Source organism: Scyliorhinus torazame, chromosome 4, assembly GCF_047496885.1.
Source record: "Scyliorhinus torazame isolate Kashiwa2021f chromosome 4, sScyTor2.1, whole genome shotgun sequence".
Classification (NCBI taxonomy): domain Eukaryota; kingdom Metazoa; phylum Chordata; class Chondrichthyes; order Carcharhiniformes; family Scyliorhinidae; genus Scyliorhinus; species Scyliorhinus torazame.
The window spans coordinates 344,988,440-345,012,406 of NC_092710.1; the positions used below are offsets into that span (position 1 = coordinate 344,988,440).

The 23,967-nt window shown below is 47.0% G+C and overlaps 1 protein-coding gene across 1 annotated transcript in view; it reads right to left on the reverse strand.

Moving 5' to 3' along the window:
* LOC140411190 (dynein axonemal heavy chain 8-like) overlaps positions 1-23,967 on the reverse strand; it is a 2,783,184-nt gene that overhangs the window by 2,315,808 nt on the left and 443,409 nt on the right. Inside the window, exon 14 of the mRNA XM_072500280.1 lies at positions 5,123-5,199. Within this exon, the coding sequence (XP_072356381.1) occupies positions 5,123-5,199 (77 nt within the window). The remainder of the gene's footprint in view (positions 1-5,122; positions 5,200-23,967) is intronic.

A 23,967-nucleotide genomic window follows, 5' to 3' on the forward strand; every position in this document is an offset into this window, starting at 1 on the left:
CATCTTTCACCTTTCTGATCTCCCTCGTCGCCTCGTGCTTCCTAAGTTGGTGAGCCATATTCTACTCACCTTTTCTCCATATTCATACACTGCCCCCTGGCCCTCTGTAACTGCCCAACTACCTTCCCTATAGACACCAACCCAAACTCCATCTGAAGCTTCTGCCACTTCTTACCAACACAGCCTCCGTGGCCTCCAAGTACCTCCTATCCACCCACAGAATCTCGCCCACCAGCCTAGCCATTTCTGCCCGATCCATCCTACCCCTATGCGCCCGGATCGGTATAAATTTCCAAACCTCCATGGGTCCACCCCCCCCCCCCCCCGCCACCCCCCATGCATTCCATGAACCCCTTCAGCTCTTCGCCACCATCGGCAACCTGCCCGACCGTGGACCCAACCGGTCCAATCCCAGCGCAATAACCACATTAAGATCCCCCCATAATCAGCCAGTGCGAGTCCAGGTCTGTGATCTTCCCCAATACTCAACTTATGAATACAACATCGTCCCAATATGGGGTATAAACTTTCACCAAGACCACAATTTCCCACCCACCATCACGAACCTTCCCCCCGAATCTGCTACTATATTCCCCACCACAAACGCTACCCACTTATTTATCAGCACCACCATTCACCACTTCACATCCAATCCTGAGTGGAAGACCTGCCCTACCCACCTATTCCTTAGCCTAGTCTAATCCCGAATCCTCAAATGCATTTCCTGTAAAAATGCCACATTCGCCTTTAAGCTCCTCAAGTGCGCGAACGTGGGTGACCGCTTGATGGGCCCATTCGGTCCTCTCGCATTCCATATGACCAATCTGGTCTGGGAGCACCATGTCCCCCTCCGTTGCCGATCAACCATAGCCTTCGTGGGCCAGCCCGCAGCCCGTATCACACGACCTTCCAGGCTCACCCTCGGATGTCGCTCACCGTCGCCAACTCCCTCCTTCTTGCACTTCGAAAGCCCCGCCCCCGTCAGCAGTCCCCCCCCTCCCTCCGCTAAACAAAACAACAATCCTAACCCCCTCTAACACTCTAACCAACTGCTCAACGCCCCCCCCCACACCTACTGCGCTCCCATGAGCTATCAAAGTTTCTGCTCTTATGACTGAGTAGTCTTTCTGCTGCGTGATAGGGCAGCACGGTAGCACAGTAATTAGCACAATTGCTTCACAGCTCCAGGGTCCCAAGTTCGATTCCGGCTTGGATCACTGTCTGTGTGGAGACTGCACGTTCTCCCCGTGTGTGCGTGGTTTTTTTTTGCGGGTGCTCTGGTTTCCTCCCACAGTCCAAAGATGTGCAGGTTAGGTGGATTGGCCATGATAAATTGCCCTTAGTGTCCAAAATTGCCCTTAGTGTTGGGTGGGGTTACTGGGTTATGGGGATAGGGTGGAGGTGTTGACCTTGGGTGGCGTGCTCTTTCCAAGAGCCGGTGCCGACTCGATGGGCCGAATGGCCTCCTTCTGCACTGTAAATTCTATGAAATGTTTAATGTTGCGGGTGCTTTCCGAAACTTGTGCCACAGCATGATGTTTCTTGGATCGCATATGTGTATGCATGTCATTTGCTCCTCCTTCAGCAATGCTGAAGTCTGATAAGCAGACGTTACATCGCGTAGTGTTTTCATCCTGTGGTGAATGTATTCACCATAATATAAGTTGTCTGTGTAGTACAGTGGCCTATGGCCAGGGAATGGTAATATGACCTCCTTCCATGTATTATACTGGAACCCCGGTGAGCACCGCCTCTGGCTCCGCTCCCCCCCCCCCTCCCCCCCGGGACGGTATACAGACCTGCCGCTTGTGGGCGGCGCTCATTGTTACAGCAGACACAGGCAGGCAAGTTCTTGGATAATAAAGCCTATGTTCACTCGTTCTCATCGTCTTGTAGTGAATTGATGGTACATCAATTTATTATCCAAAGACATCACTATGGAAGCCGCTCTGAAGCCTGATAAACTGGAACTCGACGCACGAGCAGCAGAAGCTAAGGAAATCTTCCCCCACTGGCTCCGCTGTTGTGAGGCCTACCTCGACTCCTCTGAAATGCCTCCCTCCGATGCCCTCAAATTGCGCCTCCTCCACGCCCGGGTGAGCCACCGAATCTCAGGTATGATTGAGGACGCAGTCACGTACGAAGCGGTGGTCGCGATTCTAAAGAGACAGTTCGTGAAGCCCGTGAACAAAGTGTTCGCGCGGCACCTCCTCACTACCCGCCTTCAACGCACCGGGGAATCGCTGGACGAGTATCTAGAGAACCTGACACTACTCGCCCGCAACTGCAACTACAGGGATGTGAAGGCCGATGAACACATGAAGCTGATGATCCGGGACACCTACGTGGCTGGGGTCCGGGCTAACTACGTCCGGCAGCGTGCTGGAAAACGGGGCCACTGATCTACAGGACACGGTAAAACTAGCCACCAGAGTCTCAGCGCGTTCCCGGCAGACCCAGCGAACCCCTCGTGGGCACCACAGACGCGACCTTCACCAGACCCGACTACGTCCCAGGCCTGTGCCGCGCGGCTTCCGTTCAGCCTAGGGGACCGTCTTGCTACTTCTGCGGTCAGGGCCAACACCCCCGGCAGCGTTGCCCAGCCTCCACATGCGACTGTGGCAAAAAGGGACATTTTGCCAGAATCTGTCTGGCCCGATCCAAAGCCCCGAAGTCAAAAGCTTACCAGGCCCGATTCACGGACTCACAGGCCCACAGACCCCACAATGTGGCTGCGTGCCTGCCGGTACCGCCCCCTTCAGACGCGTCATCCGCCTCGTGGAGCTCGTGGGGGGCGCCATCTTTAACACAGCCCGATACGAGCGACCCATGGGGGCGGCCATATTGGCCGCCACCTTCAACACCAACCAACACATGCGACCGATGGGGGCGGCCTTCTTGGTTGCCATCTTCAACTCAGCCCGACACGTGCGACTCGTGGGGGCTGCCATCTTGTGACCCCGACACCTCCGACCGCTTGCGCCCCCTCATGGAACTTCCCCTTCCCCACATCCTTAAAGCCCTCAAACGCTGCCTGGGGCTATTCTCCTATTACACCCAGTGGGTCCCCAACTATGCGGACAAAGCCCGCCCACTTATAAAAGCCACTGTATTCCCCCTGATGGCTGAGGCCTGCTCGGCCTTCAGCCGTATCAACGTTGATATCACTAAGGCCGCGATGCACGCGGTGGATGAGTCCGTCCCCTTCCAGGTAGAGAGCGATGCGTCAGACGTTGCCCTGGCCGCCACCCTCAACCAGGCCTCCCTCAACCATTGATGGTTCATCACATTATTTTCTTGATTGTACAATAAAGGACCATCTTGATGTATAGTCCTTCTTGAAAGTATGTTTTCTAGATTTAGCACCAGATAACAAAGTAATGATCGCTCCTCAACATTTTTATGGGTTTTTCTTCCACTCAACCACTCAAACTTGACTATGCCATCAGCACAAGAGACTAAACAGACTTGAACTGAGGCCTACTGTTAACTCCTATACAAACAGCCCTGCTGTGACTAGCTTCCTCCCCATTTGACTGAGTCAAAACAGAAACAGCTGGAAATGGCAGATAATGGAAGGCACTAGGAAACTTATTCAATAATACTGCACACAGGACAATGTAGCAGGGTTTATGTTACCCATTTATGTTATTTCTAATTATTAAGAATGGTATCCTGATCCCCAGAGAGCACAATAGAACCAAAGGCTACCTAGCTAACAACTACCAAACATACAGACCTCCAATGATGTAGATGGTCTACATGTGTGATTGTGTAGTCGACCCTTGATGTGATTTTTTTATCACAAGGGTTGTATTGGCAGGTCGATGTGAGACTGCATGAAGGCTCACATGCATGCTCTGTATAGTGTGCAGGCTGGGGGTGGGGTGTGGAGGATGAGAGGGGGCGGGATCGTCGCTTGGGGCTCTCCGTCTCCCGGCAGCAGCCGTTGCCAAGGAAACCAGCCGCTACAGCGAGCGGCAAATAGTGAAACATTCCAGGAGGAATGCTTTCACTTGTCAATCAGCTCCTCTTACCACCACCCCCCTCCCCAAAACCACCACCACCACCACCACAAACCTTCCAGCTCTTTACACAAGCTTCCTCTTAATACTTTCTTCCTCCCACCAAAAAACTTCTTTCGCTTAAATTACTCTCTGTCAGTGCAGTGTGTAGGATTTGACCGAGGGCTGCAGTAGACTCCATATTTCAACACAATAAATTGTGTTGCTGTATTCCAGCCCATTTTGTGTAGGGAAATCTGTGCTAGTTGGTAATACTGTGAAGGAATTCTGTTGGAGGGTGCCAGGGGATTCTTTGAAAAATCTTGAAGATAGGATGTTGGGAGAGTGAGAGATGTCTGCCAGTGGATTGGAGGGGAGGAGGGGGAGGTGGGGGTTTAGGAAATTTAGGGGTGGCAGGCAGGCTGGATGCCATGAAAGAGGTGGTAACTTACTCTTGCAGCTCATTGAGGTTGTTCGATTTCTTCCAACGGCGGTCCTGTTGGTCGTGCTGCCCACACTCATTGCAGCTACCTCTGCCTCCCAGGCGGCATTGCTGACTCTGCTGCTGGTTCTCCAACTCCTTCAGAGAATCAGGGTGCCCCATTTCTCATCCACCTTGTCGAGAAGCCTGGCCAGGTCAGCATACCCAAAGTGAGGAGCAGATCTCCTTGCTGCCATCCTCATGTCTTGACTGGGAGTGAGTGCTGAGGGAGCGTTTAAAAGCAGCTCCCCCTTCTTAGTGGCGAGCAGATGAGTTGCGAGTCGAGTGAATCAGATGGCGAGGGAGCCTGGCATGGTGAGATTCACCTGGGGGCTAATTTTTGGAACTAAATGCAGGTGAATACAAGCCGTGATCTTGCCAATAAGGTCAACACAAAACACACGACAAACTAGCCCAAAATGACCCTTTGAAATTTTTTGGGTGAATCGTGCCCAATATCTTGGGTCAGGAAAAAATTGGTCCCTGGGGACTAAAGAAATTTTGCCTCAATGAAAATGTAAGTACAAACATGTTACTCTTTGTACCTTTAACCCCAGCTGTTCATCTGAAAATATAAAGCAAATCATTCCCACAATTTATATTTTGTTCATAATAAAATATTCATTTCAAAACTTACCTTTGTAACAGTTGCAAAGCATGCCGTGATGAAATAATTTTAGCAAAGCAGTTACTCATGAAGTCATCAAGCATGTTCTGAAATATTTGAACAGAAAATTACGAGTTATAATTATTTCAGCGGGCATTCCCGAAATATATTCTACAAAGCATTTACAGACATAATATTGGCCCTGAAATTAATGAGAAGGTAAGGAATCCCAAGAATTCTCCCTCAGTGTACCCGAACAGGTGCCGGAGTGTGGCGACTCGGAGCTTTTCACAGTAACTTCATTGCAGTGTTAATGTAAGCCTACTTGTGACAATAACGATTATTATTATTATTATTATTAGAAGGAGTGTTTTAACTTATGAAACACGCTGCTCCTGTTCAGTATTTTGCCACTGGTTTTCTGAGTCCTGGGAAACTTCACCAGCTACTGTTATATTTAAATCAAGCTCCCAGTCTCACCTTGAGAGCCAGATTTAAGTACAACAATGAAGCATATTTCACCTGTTCCCTTTAAGACGTAATTATTGTGTACAGCCCATTTTTTCAGTGCAGTGTCTATTTGAATTGTTTTGCTTTCCAAGATAAGGCTTTCAAAAATGCAACACCATAGAAACACCATCAATTTAGGCTTTACCCACATGGCAGTCTGTTCTCCTGTCAAAAAAGCAGATTAATATTGAGGCCACTCCTTGCAGTGTAATACATTATTAAATAGATATGCAAATGAGTGATTTTAACTATGATGTATCAGTTAAAGCAGCTGTCATATGCTAGAGACTCTGCACAGCAATCAGATATCACTCAGGAGATGTGCCTACTCAGAAACCCACACTGTATATAAAAGCAGAAAATATTGGACAACCTCAGCAGGTCTGACAGCATCTGTGGAATGAAAAGAGAGTTAACGATTTGAATCTGGATGACTCTTTGTCAAAGTTGGGGAGAACGGAGTACTGGAAATTGGATCAGATTTATACTGTTGTGGTGGGGGCACGTGAAGCAGTGGGGCTGTTAGAGGGACAGCGATAGGTGGAGATTAACAAAGATACCATGGACAGAAAGACAAAAGGAATGGATATGTGGGTGATCAAGGCTAAGAAGGGTGCTGATAGTGACAAATGAAGAGATCAGAATGTGTTGATGGTAGAACAAAGGTAAGCAGTGTGTCAAAGGGCACTAGGAACAGGGAACAGATGGCCCGGGTGGAATTGGGGGAGAGGAGACAATGGTGTGAAAAATAGATAGATGTAAGAAATGAAAATAAATTGATAGAAATAAAAATGGGGTGAAGGTACAGGTGACAGTTCCCAGTCTGAAGTAGTTGAACTCAATGTAAGTCCAGAAAGCTGTAACATGCCTAATTGGAAGATGAGGTGCTGTTCCTCCCGTTTACGCTGGGCTTCACTGGAACATTGCAGCAGGCCAAGGATGGACATGTGGACATGAGCGCAGGACGGTGAGTTGAAAACATGAGAGCAGGACAGTGAGATTTCCCTCACCACTGCCCCCCCACGCTACCCGGGGCATCTGTTCCCTGTTCCTAGTTACCCTTTGGCACACCGCTTATATCTGTTCTGCCTTTCACACACTCTAATCTCTTGACGTACTACTATCGGCATCCTTATCATAGATTATCATAGAATTTACAGTGCAGAAGGAGGCCATTCTGCCCATCGAGTCTGCACCGGCTCTTGGAAAGAGCACGCTACCCAAGGTCAACACCTCCACCCTATTCCCATAACCCAGTAACCCCACCCAACACTAAGGGCAATTTTGGAGACTAAGGGCAATTTACCATGGCCAATCCACCTAACCTGCACATCTTTGGACTGTGGGGGGAAACCGGAGCACCCGGAGAAACCCACGCACACACGGGGAGGATGTGCAGACTCCGCACAGACAGTGACCAAGCCGGAATCGAACCTGGGACCCTGGAGCTGTGAAGCAATTGTGCTATCCACAATGCTACCGTGCTGCCCTCAAATCCTTCTTAGCCTTGATCACGTCAATTTACATTCCCTTTGTCTTTCTGTCCACAATATCTTTGTCAATCTCCACCTATCGCTGGCTCTCTGTCCAGTCCCCCCTCCCACCCTGCAACAGTATAAATCTGACTCTATTTCCAGTTTTCTCCAGATTTGACAAAGTCATCCAGTCTTGGAACATTAGCTCCCTTCTCTTTCCACAGACGCTGTCAAACCTGCTGAGATTGTCCAGTATTTTCTGTTTTTGCTTCAGAAATGTGGTTTTATATTTTGTACATGGTATAAATCAACCAGTTTGGAATCAGAATAAAGTCCCCCAACATAAGATACATGAGCTAGCATGTCAATGAAATACTTCCTACAATTATTTAATTTAGTCACCTTTGTATATATTAGGGCAGCACGGTAGCATTGTGGATAGCACAATTGCTTCACAGCTCCAGGGTCCCAGGTTCGATTCCGGCTTGGGTCACTGTCTGTGTGGAGTCTGCACATCCTCCCCGTGTGTGCGTGGGTTTCCTCCGGGTGCTCTGGTTTCCTCCCACAGTCCAAAGATGTGCAGGTTAGGTGGATTGGCCATGATAAATTGCCCTTAGTGTCCAAAATTGCCCTTAGTGTTGGGTGGGGTTACTGGGTTATGGGGATAGGGTGGAGGTGTTGACCTTGTGTAGGGTGCTCTTTCCAAGAGCCAGTGCAGACTCGATGGGCCAAATGGCCTCCTTCTGCACTGTAAATTCTATGAAATTCTATGATATTGTTTTTTAAACTATATTTCCCTCAAATTCTTTCGCTTCACTTATTTCTCCTCAAATGGCCAATTTTTTATGAACTGATTGCTGTGATCGTGCGGGGCGCAGTGGTTGCTGAGTGAGTGCTTACTGAGAAGGGGAGTACATTTTTACAAAACTTACTGTCGGGGGTTTCCAGCTGAATCCGGTCGGAGTGAGGACAGTGACTGCTGGGTAAGTAGTAAAGATTTAAATTGTTTGCTTGGGCCCATAACAGCTGATTGCTGTTATCGTGCGGGGTGCAGTGGTTGCTGAGTGAGTGCTTGCTGAGAAGGGGAGTAAATTTAAAAAAAAAGTTCTGTTGTGGGTTTCCAGCTGAATCCAGTCGGAGTGAGGACAGAGTGACTGTTGGGTAAGTAGTAAAGATTTAAATTGTTTGCGTGGGCCCATAACAGCTGATTGCTGTTATCGTGCGGGGTGCAGTGGTTGCTGAGTGAGTGCTTGCTGAGAAGGGGAATAAATTTTTTAAAAACTTACTGTTGGGTGTTTCCAGCTGAATCCGGTCGGAGTGAGGACAGAGTGACTGCTGGGTAAGTAGTAAAGATTAAAATTGTTTGCGCGGGTCCATAACAGCTGATTGCTGTTATCGTGCGGGGCGCAGTGGTTGCTGGTTAAGTGTTTTATTTTTACCTGTATTTAAGTTGGGTGGTTCCTTAACCCGAGACACTACACTTGTAGTGTCCCCAACCCTTCCACCTCCTCTAACCTAGGGGGTTGAGTGAATATCAGATAAGCTCTTTCTTTCTTTCATTTTCTTGTTTTTATCCGCAAGTTATCTAGGGGGGATGACAGGGAAGGCAGTGCAATGTTCCACCTGCAGAATGTTTGAGGTGAGGGACGCCGTCAGTGTCCCTGCTGATTTTGCCGGTGGGAAGGGCACCCATCTCCAGCTCCTCGGAAACCGCGTTACGGAACTGGAGCTGGATGAACTTCGGATCATTCGGGAGGCAGAGGTGGTCATAGATAGTAGCTTCAGGGATGTAGTTACTCCAAAGAATCAAGATAGATGGGTGATGTTGAGAGGGGCTGGGAGGAAGCAGTCAATACAGGGATACTGTTGAGGGGGACGACCTACCAGGGGTAAGCCACGGTGAATGGATCTCCAGCACTGAGTCCGTCCCTGTGGCTCAGAAGGGAAGGAGGGAGAGCAGAAGAGCAATAGTTATTGGGGACTCGATAGTTAGAGGGACCGATAGACGGTTCTGTGGCAACGTAAGAGATTCACGGATGGTATGTTGCCTCCCGGGTGCCAGGGTCCGTGACGTCTCGGACTGTGTTTTCAGAATCCTTAAGGGGGAGGGGGAACAGTCACAAGTCGTGGTTCACATCGGTACCAACGACATAGGTAAGAGAAGGGACGGGGATGTAAAACAGGAATTTAAGGAGCTAGTGTGGAAGCTGAGAGCCAGGACAAACCATGTTGTCATCTCTGGTTTGTTGCCGGTGCCACGTGCTAGCGAGTTGAGGAACAGGGAGAGAGTGCAGATAAACACGTGGCAGCAGTGATGGTTATGAGGGAGGGTCTCAGTTACATGGATAATTGGATCACATTCTGGGGAAGGTGGGACCTGTACAGACAGGACGGTTTGTACCTGAACCAGAGGGGCACTAATATCCTGGGAGGGAAATTTGCTAGGGCTCTTCGGGGGGGGGGTTTAAACTAATTTGTCAGGGGGATGGGAAAACGAGCTGTAGTCCAGAAGACAGTGTTGAGAGTAGTGAGGTACTGAGGAGGGTATCAAGGTCGCAGGAGTGTACCGGCAGACAGGAAGGTGGGTTGAAGTGTGTCTACTTCAATGCAAGGAGCATCCAGAATAAGGTTGGTGAACTTGGAGCGTGGATCGGTACCTGGGACTACGATGTTGTGGGCATTACGGAGACATGGTTAGAACAGGGACAGGAATGGTTGTTGGAAGTTCCGGGGTATAGATGTTTCAGTAAGAGTAGGGAAGGTGGTAAAAGAGGTGCAGGAGTAGCATTGGTAATCAAGGATAGTTTAACGGCTGCAGAATTACCTACTGAGGTAATATGGGCTGAAGTTAGAAATAGGAAAGGAGCGGTCACGTTGTTAGGAGTTTTCTATAGGCCCCCAAATAGTAATAGAGATGTGGAGAAAGAAATTGCAAATCAGATTATGGATAGGTATGGAGGTTCAGGGTAGTTGGCATGGGTGACTTTAACTTTCCAAATATTGATTGGAACCTCTATCGGTCAAAAAGTTCGGATGGGACAGTTTTTGTACAGTGTGTGCAGGGGGGTTTCCTGACACAATATGTGGATAGGCCGACAGGAGGTGGGGCTACATTGGATTTGGTACTGGGTAATGAACCAGACCAAGTGTTAGATTTGTTTATGGGAGAGAACTTTGGAGATAGTGACCACAATTCGGTGTCTTTCACTATTGCAATGGAGAGGGATAGGGCCATACGGCAGGGCAAGGTTTATAATTGGGGGAGGGGTAATTATGATGCGATTAGGCAAGAATTAGGGAGCATAAGATGGGAACAAGAAACTGTCAGGGAAAGGCACAAATGAAAAGTGGAGCTTGTTCAAGGAACAAATACTGCGTGTCCTTTATAGGTATGTCCCTGTCAAGCAGGGAGGAAATGGCCGTGTGAGGGAACCATGGTTCACAAAAGAGGTTGAATGTCTTGTCAAGAGGAAAAAGGAAGTGTATGTAAGGATGAGAAAACAAGTTTCAGTTGGGTCGCTTGAGGGTTACAAGGTCGCAAGGAATGAGCTAAAAAAAAGGGCTTAGGAGAGCTAGGAGGGGGCATGAGAAGTCCTTGGCGGGTCGGATCAAGGAAAACCCCAAGGCTTTTTACTCTTATGTGAGAAATAAAAGAATGACCAGGGTGAGGTTAGGGCCGGTCAAGGACAGTAGTGGGAACTTGTGCATGGAGTCGGAAGAAATAGGAGAGGCGTTGAATGAATACTTTTCTTCAGTGTTCACCAACGAGAGGGGCCATGTTTTGAGGATGAGAGTATGATACAGGCGGGTAGGCTGGAGGAGGTAGATGTTCTGAGGAAGGATGTATTAGCAACTTTGAAAAACCTTAGGGTCGACAAGTCCCCTGGGCCAGATGGGATATATCCAAAGATTCTTTGGGAGGCAAGGGATGAGATTGCAGAGCCTTTGGCTTTGATCTTTGGGTCCTCACTGTCCACGGGGATAGTGCCAGAGGACTGGAGAGTGGCAAATAGTGTTCCTCTGTTCAAGAAAGGGAATAGAAATGACCCTGGTAATTATAGGCCGGTTAGTCTTACTTCGGTGGTCGTCAAGTTAATGGAAAGGGTCCTGAAGGATAGGATTCATGACCATTTTGAAAGATGCAGCTTAATCTGGGATAGTCAACACGGATTCATGAAGGGTCAGTCTTGCCTCACAAATTTAATTGAATTCTTTGAGAAGGTAACTAAGTGTGTAGATGAAGGTAGAGCAGTTGACGTTGTATACATGGATTTTAGTAAGGCGTTTGATAAGGTTCCCCATGGTCGGCTTATGAAGAAAGTAAGGAGGTGTGGGACAGAGGATAGTCTGGCGAAGAGGATAAGTAACTGACTATCACATAGAAGACAGAGGGTGGTGGTGGATGGAAAATTTTCATACTGGAGACCAGTTACCAGCGGTGTACCACAGGGATCAGTGCTAGGTCCTCTGCTATTTGTGATTTTTATCAATGACTAGGAGGGGGCTGAAGGGTGGGTCAGTAAATTTGCTGATGACACCAGGATTGGTGGAGTAGTGAATGAGGTGGAGGGCTGTTGTAGGCTGCAAAGAGACATTGATAGGATGCAGAGCTGGGCCGAAAAATGGCAGATGGAGTTTAACCAGGGGCTGGTTTAGCTAACTGGGCTAAATCGCTGGCTTTTAAAGCAGACCAAGGCAGGCCAGCAGCATGGTTCAATTCCCGTACCAGCCTCCCCGAACAGGCGCCGGAATGTGGCGACTAGGGGCTTTTCACAGTAACTTCATTAAAGCCTACTCGTGACAATAAGCGATTTTCATTTCATTTTCATTTTCAACCCTGATAAATGTGAGGTGATTCATTTTGGTAGAAAAAAGTTCAATGTGGATTACAGGGTCAATGGCAGGGTTCTGAGGAATGTGGAGGAACAGAGAGATCTTGGGGTTCATGCCCATAGATCTCTGAAGGTTGCCACTCAAGTGGATAGAGCTGTGAATAAGGCCTATAGTGTGTTAGCGTTTATTAACAGGGGGCTTGAGTTTAAGAGCCACGGGGTTATGATGCAACTGTACATGACCCTGGTGAAACCACATTTGGAGTATTGTGTGCAGTTCTGGTCACCTCACTATAAGAAGGATGTGGAAGCATTGGAAAGGGTGCAAAGGAAATATACCAGGATGCTGCCTGGTTTGCAGGATAGGTCTTATGAGGAAGGGTTGAGGGAGCTAGGGCCTTTCTCTTTGGAGCGGAGGAGGATGAGAGGCGACTTAATAGAGGTTTATAAGATGATGAGGGGGATAGATAGAGTGGACGTTCAGAGACTATTTCCTCGGGTGGATGTAGCTGTTACAAGGGTGTGGAATGGACTGCCTGCTGTGATAGTGGAGTCGGACATGTTAGGAAATTTTAAGCATTTATTGGATAGGCACATGGAGCACACCAGAATGACAGGGAGTGGGATAGCTTGATCTTGGTTTCGGACAAGGTTTGGCACAACATTGAGGGCCAAAGGGCCTGTTCTGTGCTGTACTGTTCTATGTTCATAGTGAAAAAGCATCAGTAGGCTATTTCAAAGTTATATTTGGTATATGAAGCTTATTCAAGGGCCAGGTTCATTGTGAATTGTTGCACTGAAATAGGTTCAGATGCTCCAACACATCATGCTTTGCTCAACAAACATACCAGCATGACATATTCCTCTGATGCATAGAGGCAGAACCTGTACGTGGAGAGGTGCTGGGCACAAATGGTCTGGAGCCAGGGCAAATATATGGATTTATCAGGGATTGTCAGCATGGTTTTATTTGGGGAAGATTGTATCTTACTAACTTCATAGACTTTTTTGAGGAAGCACAAGGAGGATTGATGAGGGTGGTGCAGTAGATGTTGTCCAGGTGTTTTTAAAATTCATTTACAGGATGTGGGCATCACTGGTTAGGCCAGCATTCATTGTCCATCCCTAATTGGCCTTCAGAAGGTGGTGGTGAGCTGCCTTCTTGAATCGCTGCAGTTCTTGAGGTGTGGGTACACCCACTGTGCTGTTAGGGAGGAAGTTCCAGGATTTTGGACCTACCTACAGTGAAGGAATGGCAATATATTTCTAAGTCAAAGTGGTGAGTGACTTGGAGGGGAGCCTCCAGGTGGTGGGGTTCCCATGCATCTGCTTTTCTCCTTCTCGATGGTAATGCCATGGGTTTAGAAGGTGTTGTCTAAGGATCCTTGGTGAGTTACTGCAGTGCATCTTATAGATGGTACACACGGCTGCCACTGTACGTCAGTGGGGGAGGGTTTGAATGTTTGTGGAAGGGAAAGTGGGCTGCTTTGTCCTGGATGGTGTTGTTGGAGCTACACTCATCCAGGCAAGTGGAGAGTATTCATAGCACTCCTGACTTGTGCCTTGTAGATGGTGGACAGGCTTAGGTGGGTCAGGAGGTGAGTTACTTGCTGTAGGATTCCTAGCCTATGTCCCAAAATTGGGAGGGCTGCCAAGCAAAAGCCTATATAGTCATACTCACAGAACATTTAAACTAAATCAGGTAGTTGAGGATTCAATAATTAGATAAATAGCATTCTTTGCAAAAAATCTCTGCACTGTTTGTTTCCTTTATAGTGACAGGGTAAGGGTAATCACAAACAGGCTTCAAAGGGTGTTGGAGAGAGATGGGATGTCTTGTATTCTATATATTGAACCAACAATACAGGAAAATGTATGAGGCCCTGTTTGAGGAGTACCAGGAGCTAGCAGAGAAAATAAAACACCTGAACTCGAGGTTAACGAGATAAAGCACTGGATCTTCTCTTTGTCAGGATGAATTGCTTCCATTCTGGTTCGATGAGTGCTGAGATATCTGGTAAATCCAATGCACAATCTCTGCACTCTGTGGGACAGATGGTGTTTGTACGGTCAGGTAGATGAGTTGTCTGGAGGCTTGTGCACTTTCCATGATGCCTTAATTTCACCTGTGTGTTCCCTAAGCCATTTCTTGATGTTGTTTACAGCCTTTACAGAGGAACCTTCTTGACTTTGGTGGATCACACCCAGAGACTCCCATGAATTAATGGGATGTTTCACCTCTTCATGAATAATTGAGGACATCAATAAAGCATTTCCACTCTCCAACTGAGAGTCTCCTACCAAGACCAAGTTCCAAGTCAAGTAGTTGCTTCTGGGGTCTGGTAGCAGGCATATGAATGAAATATCCTGCATGGTGAGGTTAGTGAAGGAGGCGGTGCCGACCATGCGTGCAACACCGGCCAACACCACATGGGTTTCGTCCACGGTGGAGGCATTGGGGGTGAGGGTTTTGACTATGGATCAGCATATCCAAGGCCTGGGGTATTCTGTGCATGTGCTGGCCAAGGCTCAGGTTAGGGCTGCCACCTCACATGCAACCATGTGCCAGAGCCACCTGGAAATTGCAGCGGCCCATCTGAACGTGGTCCAGTAACAGCGGGCCACGGCTGAGAACGGTGGTGGCATTGCTGGACGACGTGGTGCAGTCCCAGAGGGAGATGGTGCGGTCACTGGCTGATGTGGCACAGACCCAAAAGGTGGTGGCAGTCAATGGGTGATGTGGCGCAGCCAAGACGGATGTCGACCTCCCCCTGTGCTCCATGGCCGCGAACATGCAGACCCTGGTCAAGATCAGGGCACGCTGTGGTGATATGCTGTAGATAATATTGCATGTACTCAGCAGTGTGACCTCCCACCAGCAGTTGCCCATGTATGCGGTAGTGGAAGGCAGCACAGTGGCGCAGTGAGTTAGCCCTGCTGCCTCACAGCGCCGAGGTCCCAAGTTCGATCCCGGCTCTGGGTCACTGTCTGTGTGGAGTTTGCACATTCCCCCCGTGTTTGCATGGGTTTTGCCCCAAAAACCCAAAGATGTGCAGGCTAGATGGAATGGCCACTCTAAATTGCCCCTGAATTGGAAAAAATGTATTGGGTACTCTAAATTTCTTTTAAAAATGTATGCAGCAACGTGACCGCCCACCAGCAGGTGGTGTCAGATATAAGTCAGAGCACATCCGGCCATCCTCAGAAGGTTGTAAGACGTGCATGAGGACAGTCATGCATAGGGGTAATTCCAGGGGAGTCTAAAGAAACTCTGTGATAACTTGCTTTGTATCTGATCGTTATCTTACCATGTGTACATTAATGAAAATCCTGGTTTGGATAAGTCACCAGCAGTTCTGTAGATTCCTTGCCAGACAACGAACACAGAACACAACATGGTACCAGAGTGCTGAAGATTTGAAGGTAACAATGGCAGTGACAAAGTTAAAAGTTTGCATGAGAATCAACCTGTTGAACTGCAACCGTTGGCGCGTCAATGCCGTGAAAGACACTGAAACTCAAGATGAAAGGGACTGAAAGCGCCCCACCAGTTTCAAGTACCGGGTAACTTAGACGAAAACTGGTGTGTCTTAATCAGCAGTTTAAACTCTATGTTTTGGCCCTGGGCCTACAAGCATAGCCTGACAAAATGCGAATAGCGTTCCTGCCTACGGTCGCAGATCCAAAAACAATTGAAATACATAATACATTTTCTTTTGACAATGAGGTGGACAGCAAGAGACACAATGTCGTTGGATACTTTTATTGACATTGCTCCCACAAAAAGAATGAGATATTCGAAAGATATATGGAATCTATCATCAAGGAAGAAATAGCGAGGCATCTGGATGGAAATTGTCCCATTGGGCAGATGCAGCATGGGTTCACAAAGGGCAGGTCGTGCCTAACTAATTTAGTGGAATATTTTGAGGACATTACCAGTGCGGTAGATAATGGGGAGCCAGTGGATGTGGTATATCTGGATTTCCAGAAAGCCTTTGACAAGGTGCCACACAAAAGGTTGCTGCATAAGATAAAGGTGCATGGCATTAAGGGTAAAGTAGTAGCACGGATAGAGGATTGGTTAATTAATAGAAAGCAGAGTGGGGATTAATGGGTGTTTCTCTGGTTGGCAATCAGTAGCTAGTGGTGTCCCTCAGGGATCAGCGTTCGGCCCATAATTGTTCACAATTTACATAGATGATTTGGAGTTGGGGACCAAGTGCAATGTGTCCAAGTTTGCAGATGACACTGAGATGAGTGGTAAAGCAAAAAGTGCAGAGGATACCGGAAGTCTGCAGAGAGATTTGGATAGATTAAGTGAATGGGCTAGTGCATGAGTCGCAAAACGTTGGTTTACGGGTGCAACAGGTGATTAAGAAGGCAAATGGAGTTTTGTCCTTCATTGCTAGAGGGATGGAGTTTAAGACTAGGGAGGTTATGCTGCAATTGTATAAGGTGTTAGTGAGGCCACACCTGGAGTATTGTGTTCAGTTTTGGTCTCCTTACCTGAGAAAGGACGTACTGGCCCTGGAGGGTGTGCAGAGGAGATTCACTAGGTTAATCCCAGAGTTGAGGGGGTTGGATTACAAGGAGAGGTTTAGTAGACTGGGACTGTACTCATTGGAATTTAGGAGGATGAGGTGGCTCTTCTAGAAACATATAAAGTTATGAAGGGAATAGATAGGATAGATGCCGGCAGGTTGTTTCCACTGACGGGTGAAAGCAGAACTAGGGGGCATAGCTTCAAAATAAGGGGAAGTAGATTTAGGACTGAGCTTAGGAGGAACTTCTTCACCCAAAGGGTTGTGAATCTATGGAATTCTTTGCCCAGTGAAGCAGTTGAGGCTCCTTCATTAAATGTTTTTAAGATAAAGATAGATAGTTGTTTGAAGAATAAAGGTCTAAGTGTTATGGTGTTCGGGCTGGAAAGTGGAACGGAGTCCACAAAAGATCAGCCATGATCTCATTGAATGTCGAAGCAGGCACCAGGGGCCAGATGGCCTACTCCTGCTCTTAGTTCTTACGTTTTTATGTTCCTAGAAACAACATGAATCGTTCAACAGCTTTGTCACTGACTTGGGGCTGAAGACCCAGCCATGCAACTTCAGTCGCCTGAAATCTTCACTGATCCGCGACCAAATTGTCTTTGGTGTACCAAATGATAAGCTACGTGAGAAGTTACTGCGGGAAGATTTGGTATTTGAAAAAGCAATAAAGGCTTGCCAGGCGAGCGAGATAGCTGCACAGCAAATCAGCACAATCTGCTCGAAACATTTTGGCGGCAACACAGAGGAAGACGCCAGCATCATTAGTGCTGTGACGCACGGCATAAAGAAAAATGGTCTGAGTGCGGGCGGCCATTTTAGTGGCCGACAGGAGCTGCCATCTTATGCCCAAAATGTGACAATCGACGTGGCCCACGGTAATGTCTGTCCTTTGGAAAAGTCTGTTCCAGGTGCGGCCGTGTTGGCCATTTTGCGAAACAGTATTTTTTGTGTCCTGCAATGGACCATCTAAGATCAGTAAATGTGGTTTATGAGATACTTCCGGATGAACAGTTCTTCAATGATCTCATTGTAACCAAGGACCAGAAGAGTCTGGCCCAAAAAGATGAAGTCACAATTTCAAAAAAAGAATGTAGCTAGTAAGAACTCACTGGAAACCATCAAAACCAGATGGAAAACAATGGTGTTCCTAAATGACTCATTATTACGATGCAACCTTGACATGAAAACAAGGGCCAACCTCCTCAGTCAGTCCGCTTTGCACAGGCTGAACGTGCAGCTGAAAGTCGCTAATCGGCCAGGACTGTCGATATACTATGATACAAAAAAGATGGAGACTTACGGTGAATGTGAACTTGAGCTCTCCGTGGATGATATGCTGCACTATTTTATATTATGGACATGAAAATTGAGTCCATCATAGGAGCGGATACACGTGAATCCCTGAACTTAGTTGAGCGACTGTGTCACCGAGAAGATGGAGGGCCAGCTGAATACTACAGATATCTTAGTGCAGTCATTTGATGAGGATTCAGAAGAAATCCAGGCGGACGACAAATCAGACAAAGAGATGGAAGAGCCAAAAAGCATCCGCAATTCTGGTTAAGTCTTCAAGAAAGTATATGTGGTCAGTGGCATGATACAGGAGCATGACGAGCCCTTATTAAAGCATCTACAAGATGTGAATGTTAAATGTTCAGAGCATGAGAAGCCAAGAATACAAAAGTATACTAGATAGATTTTCGACCTGACAAGCTTGTATCTTCATTCTTTGATGAACGAGAAATCATAGGGTGCACAGGCTGTAAGTTTGACTGGAAGGGCAAAAATGTCACATTGAAAACAATTAAAGCTAAGCTGAAGCACCAAGATCAAAGCACTCACAGAACAGTTTTGAAAACAAGTATCAAATGAATCATTCATTAATTTCTTCAGTCCACTGAAGTTCCACAGCATGGAATGTTTTTAAATAAGAGCACGACAGCGAAACTAGAGGCTGACTTTGAAATTGGCTGCCTCCTATGTGAACACATAATTCCGTGTGCAGTGTTGTATTTTACTGGAGAAATCATTACAGACGATACTGAATCTGATGATGAAACTACGAAGACTGGTATGCTGACTTTGAAGATGAGGCAGAACGCAAAGGCGTCGAACGTGAGCCAGATGAAGACGGGTATGAAATGTTTGTACATCTATTCTGCAGTACTTGATGAAGAAGCCCAAGATGTGCTGCTGCGGCAGTTCGGCGGGAGTAACGAGGTGGTCACCATAAGATATAGGAGCAGAATTAGGCCATTAGGTCCATTGAGTCTTCTCTGCCATTCTATCATGGCTGATATGTTCCTCATCTGCTACCTACAATGTTACAGACCAAGAGTTGGATTGCGAAATCAGCCAGAGCATCTCCTCCCTAGAACACATGACCTAGGAGCAGGAGTAGGCAATTTAGCCTCCCAAGCCTAACACCCTCAATATGATCATGGCTGATCCCATCCTGACTTCAACTCCACCATCCTGCCCGTTCTCCATAACCCTTCAACCCATGACCAATTAAAAATCTGTCTAACTTCTCCTTAAATTTACTCACTGTCCCTGCATCCACCACACTCTGGAATAGCAAATTCCAGATTCACAACCCTTTCAGAGAAGTAGTTTTTCCTCAAATTTGTTTTAAATTTGCTAACACTTATTCGAAGATTATGATCTCTCATTTTAGAATACCCCACAAGAGGAAGCATCAGCTCCACGTCTACTTTATCCACATCTGTTAGCACCTTGTATACCTCAATTAGATCTCCCCTCATTCTTCTAAACTCAAGGGAGTATAGGCCTAAAATGTTCAATCTCTCGTCAGATGACAAACCCCTCATTTCTGGAATCAATCTAGTGAACCTCCTCTGAACTGCCTCGAATGCCACTACATCTTTCCTCAAATAAGGGAACCAAAACTGTGCACAATACTCCAGGTGTGGTCGTACCAATGCCTTCTATAGTTGCAATACTTCCTTACCTTTATACATAAATTATTTTTGCTATAAATGCCAACATTCCATTTGCTTTCCTTGTTATCTGCTGAATCTGCATGCTCCATTTCTGTCACTCATGCACGAGGACACCCAGATCCTTCTGCATCGGAGCCCCCAAATTCTCTCCCCATTTAGATAATAAGTTGCCTTTCCATTTTGTCGACCAAAATGAATGACTTCACAATTACCCGCGTTAAACTCCATCTGCAACATTTTGGCCCACTCTCTATCTAACCTATCTATATCAATTTGTAAGGTTCTTCTTTCCTCATTGCAACTTACTGTCCCACCTATTTTTGTGTAATCTGCAAACTTGGCTATAAAACCTTCTATCCCTCCATTCAAGTTGTTAATCTAGATTGTAAATAGCTGGGGCCCAATGAATGAAAATCGCTTGTCACAAGTAGGCTTCAAATGAAGTTACTGTGAAAAGCCCCTAGTCGCCACATTCCGGCGCCTGTTCAGGGAGGCTGTTACGAATCCTGTGGCACCCCACAAGTTACATCTTGCCATCCAAGAAAAGACCCATTTATCTCGACTCTCTGTCTCCTGTCCATCAGCCAATCTTCTATCCAAGCTAATAAGTTACCCCTAATTTCACCTTGTGAATCAACCTTAAAAACGCCTTCTGGAAGTCTAGATATACTACATCCCCATTGTAGTATATTTGCTTGTTATATCGCCGAAGAACTCAAGAAAATTAGTCAGACATGATTTTCCCTTCATAAAACCATGCTGACTCTGATGGATAGCACTTTGGTTTTCCAAATGTCCTGATATTACATCCTTGATAATTGTTTCTAACAATTTTCCAACAACAGATGTTAAACTAACTGGTCTGTAATTTCCTCCATTCTGTCTTCCTACCTTTCTGAATGAGGGCATTATATTAGCATTTTTCCAATCCACTGGAACCTTTCCCGTGTCCACGGAATTTTGGAATATCATAACCAATGGATCCACTGCTGCCACTTCCTTTAACATCCTAGGCCATCAGGCCCTGGGGACTTGTCTGCCCTCAATCCCAAGAGTTTGTTGAGTACCGTTTCCCTATTGATGCTGATTGTTCCAAGTTCCACCATTTCTATTACCTCTGAATTGCCCATTCCTACAGGAATGGTACTAGTGTCCTCCACCGTGAAAACTGAGGCAAAGTATTGATTTAACATCTCTACCATTTCTGTGTTCCCCACTATTAACTCACCAGTTTTATCTTCCAAGGGGCCAGCATTCACCTTCACGACTGTCTTCGCTTTTATGTACCTGTAGAAGCTTTTGCTATCCTTTTTGATAAACTGTGCTAGCTTTTTTCGTAATTTGCCTTAGTTCTTTTTTATTACTTTTTTAGTATCCCTGTGTTTATGTTTGAAAGTTTCCCAATCTTCCACTTGCAATATGATATAAAACTTGTTTTTTGTCTTTATAACGTCCTTGATTTCCTCGTTTAGCCAGAGGGGACGCCCAGACCTCGCTGAACACTTGAGAAGGGTGGGAGCTCTGAGATGGCGCATTCCAAAGGGACGGTACGGTAGCAGTGATTAGTACTGTTGCTTCACAGCACCAGGGTCCCAGGTACGATTCCCGGCTTGGGTTACTGTCTGTGCGGAGTCTACATGTTCTCCCTGTGTCGGCATGGGTTTCCTCCGGGTGTTCTGATTCCTCCCACAAGTCCTGAAAGACGTGCCGTTACGTAATTTGGACATTCTGAATTCCCCCTGTGTACCCGAACAGGCGCCGGAATGTCGTGACAAGGGGCTTTTCACAGTAACTTCATTGCAGTGTTAATGTAAGCCTACTTGTGACTGTTTTATTCTGCTCTTAATGTAGCATAAGCTGCTTCCTTGATGTGCACTCTGACAAAGGAAGGTTCAGACTTGGAGATAGCTTTAACACATTTATTACTGTTAACGATTCTCCTACTTCATAGAATTTACAGTACAGGAGGCCATTCGGCCCATCGAGTCTGCACCGGCTCTTGGAAAGAGCACCCCACCCAAGGTCAACACCTCCACCCTATCCCCATAACCCAGCAACCCCACCCAACACTAAGGGCAATTTATCATGGCCAATCCACCTAACCTGCACATCTTTGGGCTGTGGGAGGAAACCGGAGCACCCGGAGGAAACCCACGCACACGGGGAGGATGTGCAGACTCCGCACAGCCAGTGACCCAAGCCGGAATCGAACCTGGGACCCTGGAGCTGTGAAGCAATTGTGCTATCCACAATGCTACCGTGCTGCCCACTCTTCGACTCTACTGTTAATCCTTCTATAGCTACTCAGATTGACGAACCAGTCTGCTACAATCCACGTGGTGGGTGTGCTGTGTTTCAAATCAACCCTGTGTACACACTGAGTGTCTCCACTGGAAAGAGACTGAGCATGTGTGATGTGTCCTTTTATATGGGTTGGTGTAATGCCCCCCTGTGGTAGTGTCACCTCTATGTGTATCGTGAATGCCCATTGGTTGTGTCCTATCTTACTGACCTATTGGTTGAATGTCTGTGTGTCATGTATATGGTCCTCCCTCTAGTGTCTAGCTAGGTGTAGTGTATGTACATTAACCCTTTGTGTACTTACAGTGATGTATATCACCACAGTGACAATAAAGAATATAAAAATAAAAACTGAGATCGCAATAGCTGTAACCTCAGAGGACCAGCTACTGAACAAGCTAGTAACAGACATCATACTAGTCTTAGAAAAGCTTGCTCCAGAGGCACTTGGTGAGTAGTCTCAGGCCTCTGAAATGGTTCTGGTAATCGTATCCCTGCTGTTCGAGGTCACCCCATTGGAAGAAGAGTGAGAGGAACTGATGACAGTCTCACTGTGAAGCTCAATGGATTACACACATATACTCGAGCAAGACCAGGATGACCCAACGCCTGGATCGTCACGGCCAGAGAGTATATGCATCGTCATTTCCAGTGATGAGGAGCCATGGAGCGTTGCTCCAGCGAGCCAAGAAGGGGCAGGACCTGTTGTTACAGATATAACCTCCACCCTGGCACCTGAAAGCGAGGCGCTCCAACATCCAGTTGAGGGCGCAGAATTGGGCGTGGTCACACAATCCTATGATAACGTGTCGGTGCCTCAGGTTCCACCTGAACATCCGCATACGTCCATGTATAGGGTGCAGATCAGCACCGATCCAGGGGCTACCAAGCCCAAACATAAAAAGAAAAGAATCTGCAAACTAATTGTTAAAACAAGGAGGAGGAAGAGGAGAAGAATGGGAGAGCTAGCTCATCCCACAGCAAAAACAAAAAAGAAAGTAATATGATGGCTAACAAGTCAGAGACAGAGAAAACAATAAACACACAACAAAGCAGTAAACACCACCGTTGAAAGACATGAACAAAGAAGAAGCTGGTGACGCACATGTGGCAATCTCGGATGCATGCCTTCCAAAGGCAATGTAAAGAGGATACGAAGCAAGACACCGGCACGCAAACCAGTCTTCGAAAAGCGCCCAAGTGATCACAGGGCTGATCATGTGAGGGAGGGACAATGACCTGTGCGAAAAGAATGGACACTGACCAGGCATATCATCTTTATGGACACCCGGGCAGCATGGTGGCGCAGTGGGTTAGCACTGCAGCCTCACGGCACCGAGGTCCCAGGTTCGATCCCGGCTCTTGGTCACTGTCCATGTGGAGTTTGCACATTCTCCCCGTGTTTGCGTGGATTTCGCCCCCACATCCCAAAAATGTGCAGGGTAGTTGGATTGACCGCACTACATTGGCCCTTATTTGGAAAAAATGAATTGAGCACTCAAATTTTTTTTAAAAAAATGTTTATGGGCACCCTAGTTAAACCTCTCATAATTTCCAGTGATGAGGATCCATTGAGCGTTTATTACTAATGTATAGAGTAATGATAGTAGTCATGTTTATAAACAAACTTCAATATCTCCAAAGGAAGGGGGATGTGGTGTTATGCCTGTACTCAGCAGTGTAACCTCCCACCAGCAGGTGGCGTCAGATATAAGTCAGGCATATCCGGCCATCCTCAGAAGGTTGTAAGACGTATATGAGGACAGTCATGCATAGAGGTAGTTCCAGGAATTCCTTGGGCAGCATGGTAGCACAGTGGTTAGCATAGTTGCTTCACAGCTCCTGGGTCCCAGGTTCGATTCGCGGCTTGGGTCGCTGTCTGTGTGGAGTCTGCACGTTCTCCCGGTGTATGCATGGGTTTCCTCCGGGTGCTCCGGTTTCCTCCCACAGTCCAAAGATGTGCAGGTTAGTTGGATTGGCCATGCTAAATTGCCCTTAGTGTCCAAAAGGGTTGGGTGGTGTTATGGGGATAGGGTGGAGGTGTGGGCTTGGGTAGGGTGCTCTTTCCTAGGGCCGGTGCAGACTCGAAGGGGTGAATGGCCTCCTTCTGCACTGTAAATTCTATGATTCTACGATTCTAAATGTCCGAAAATAGCAAAAACTCCTTCCTGTATATATAAAGGAAGAGAGTAGCTAACGTGAATGTTGGTCTCTTGGAGGATGGGATCGGGGATTTAATAGTGG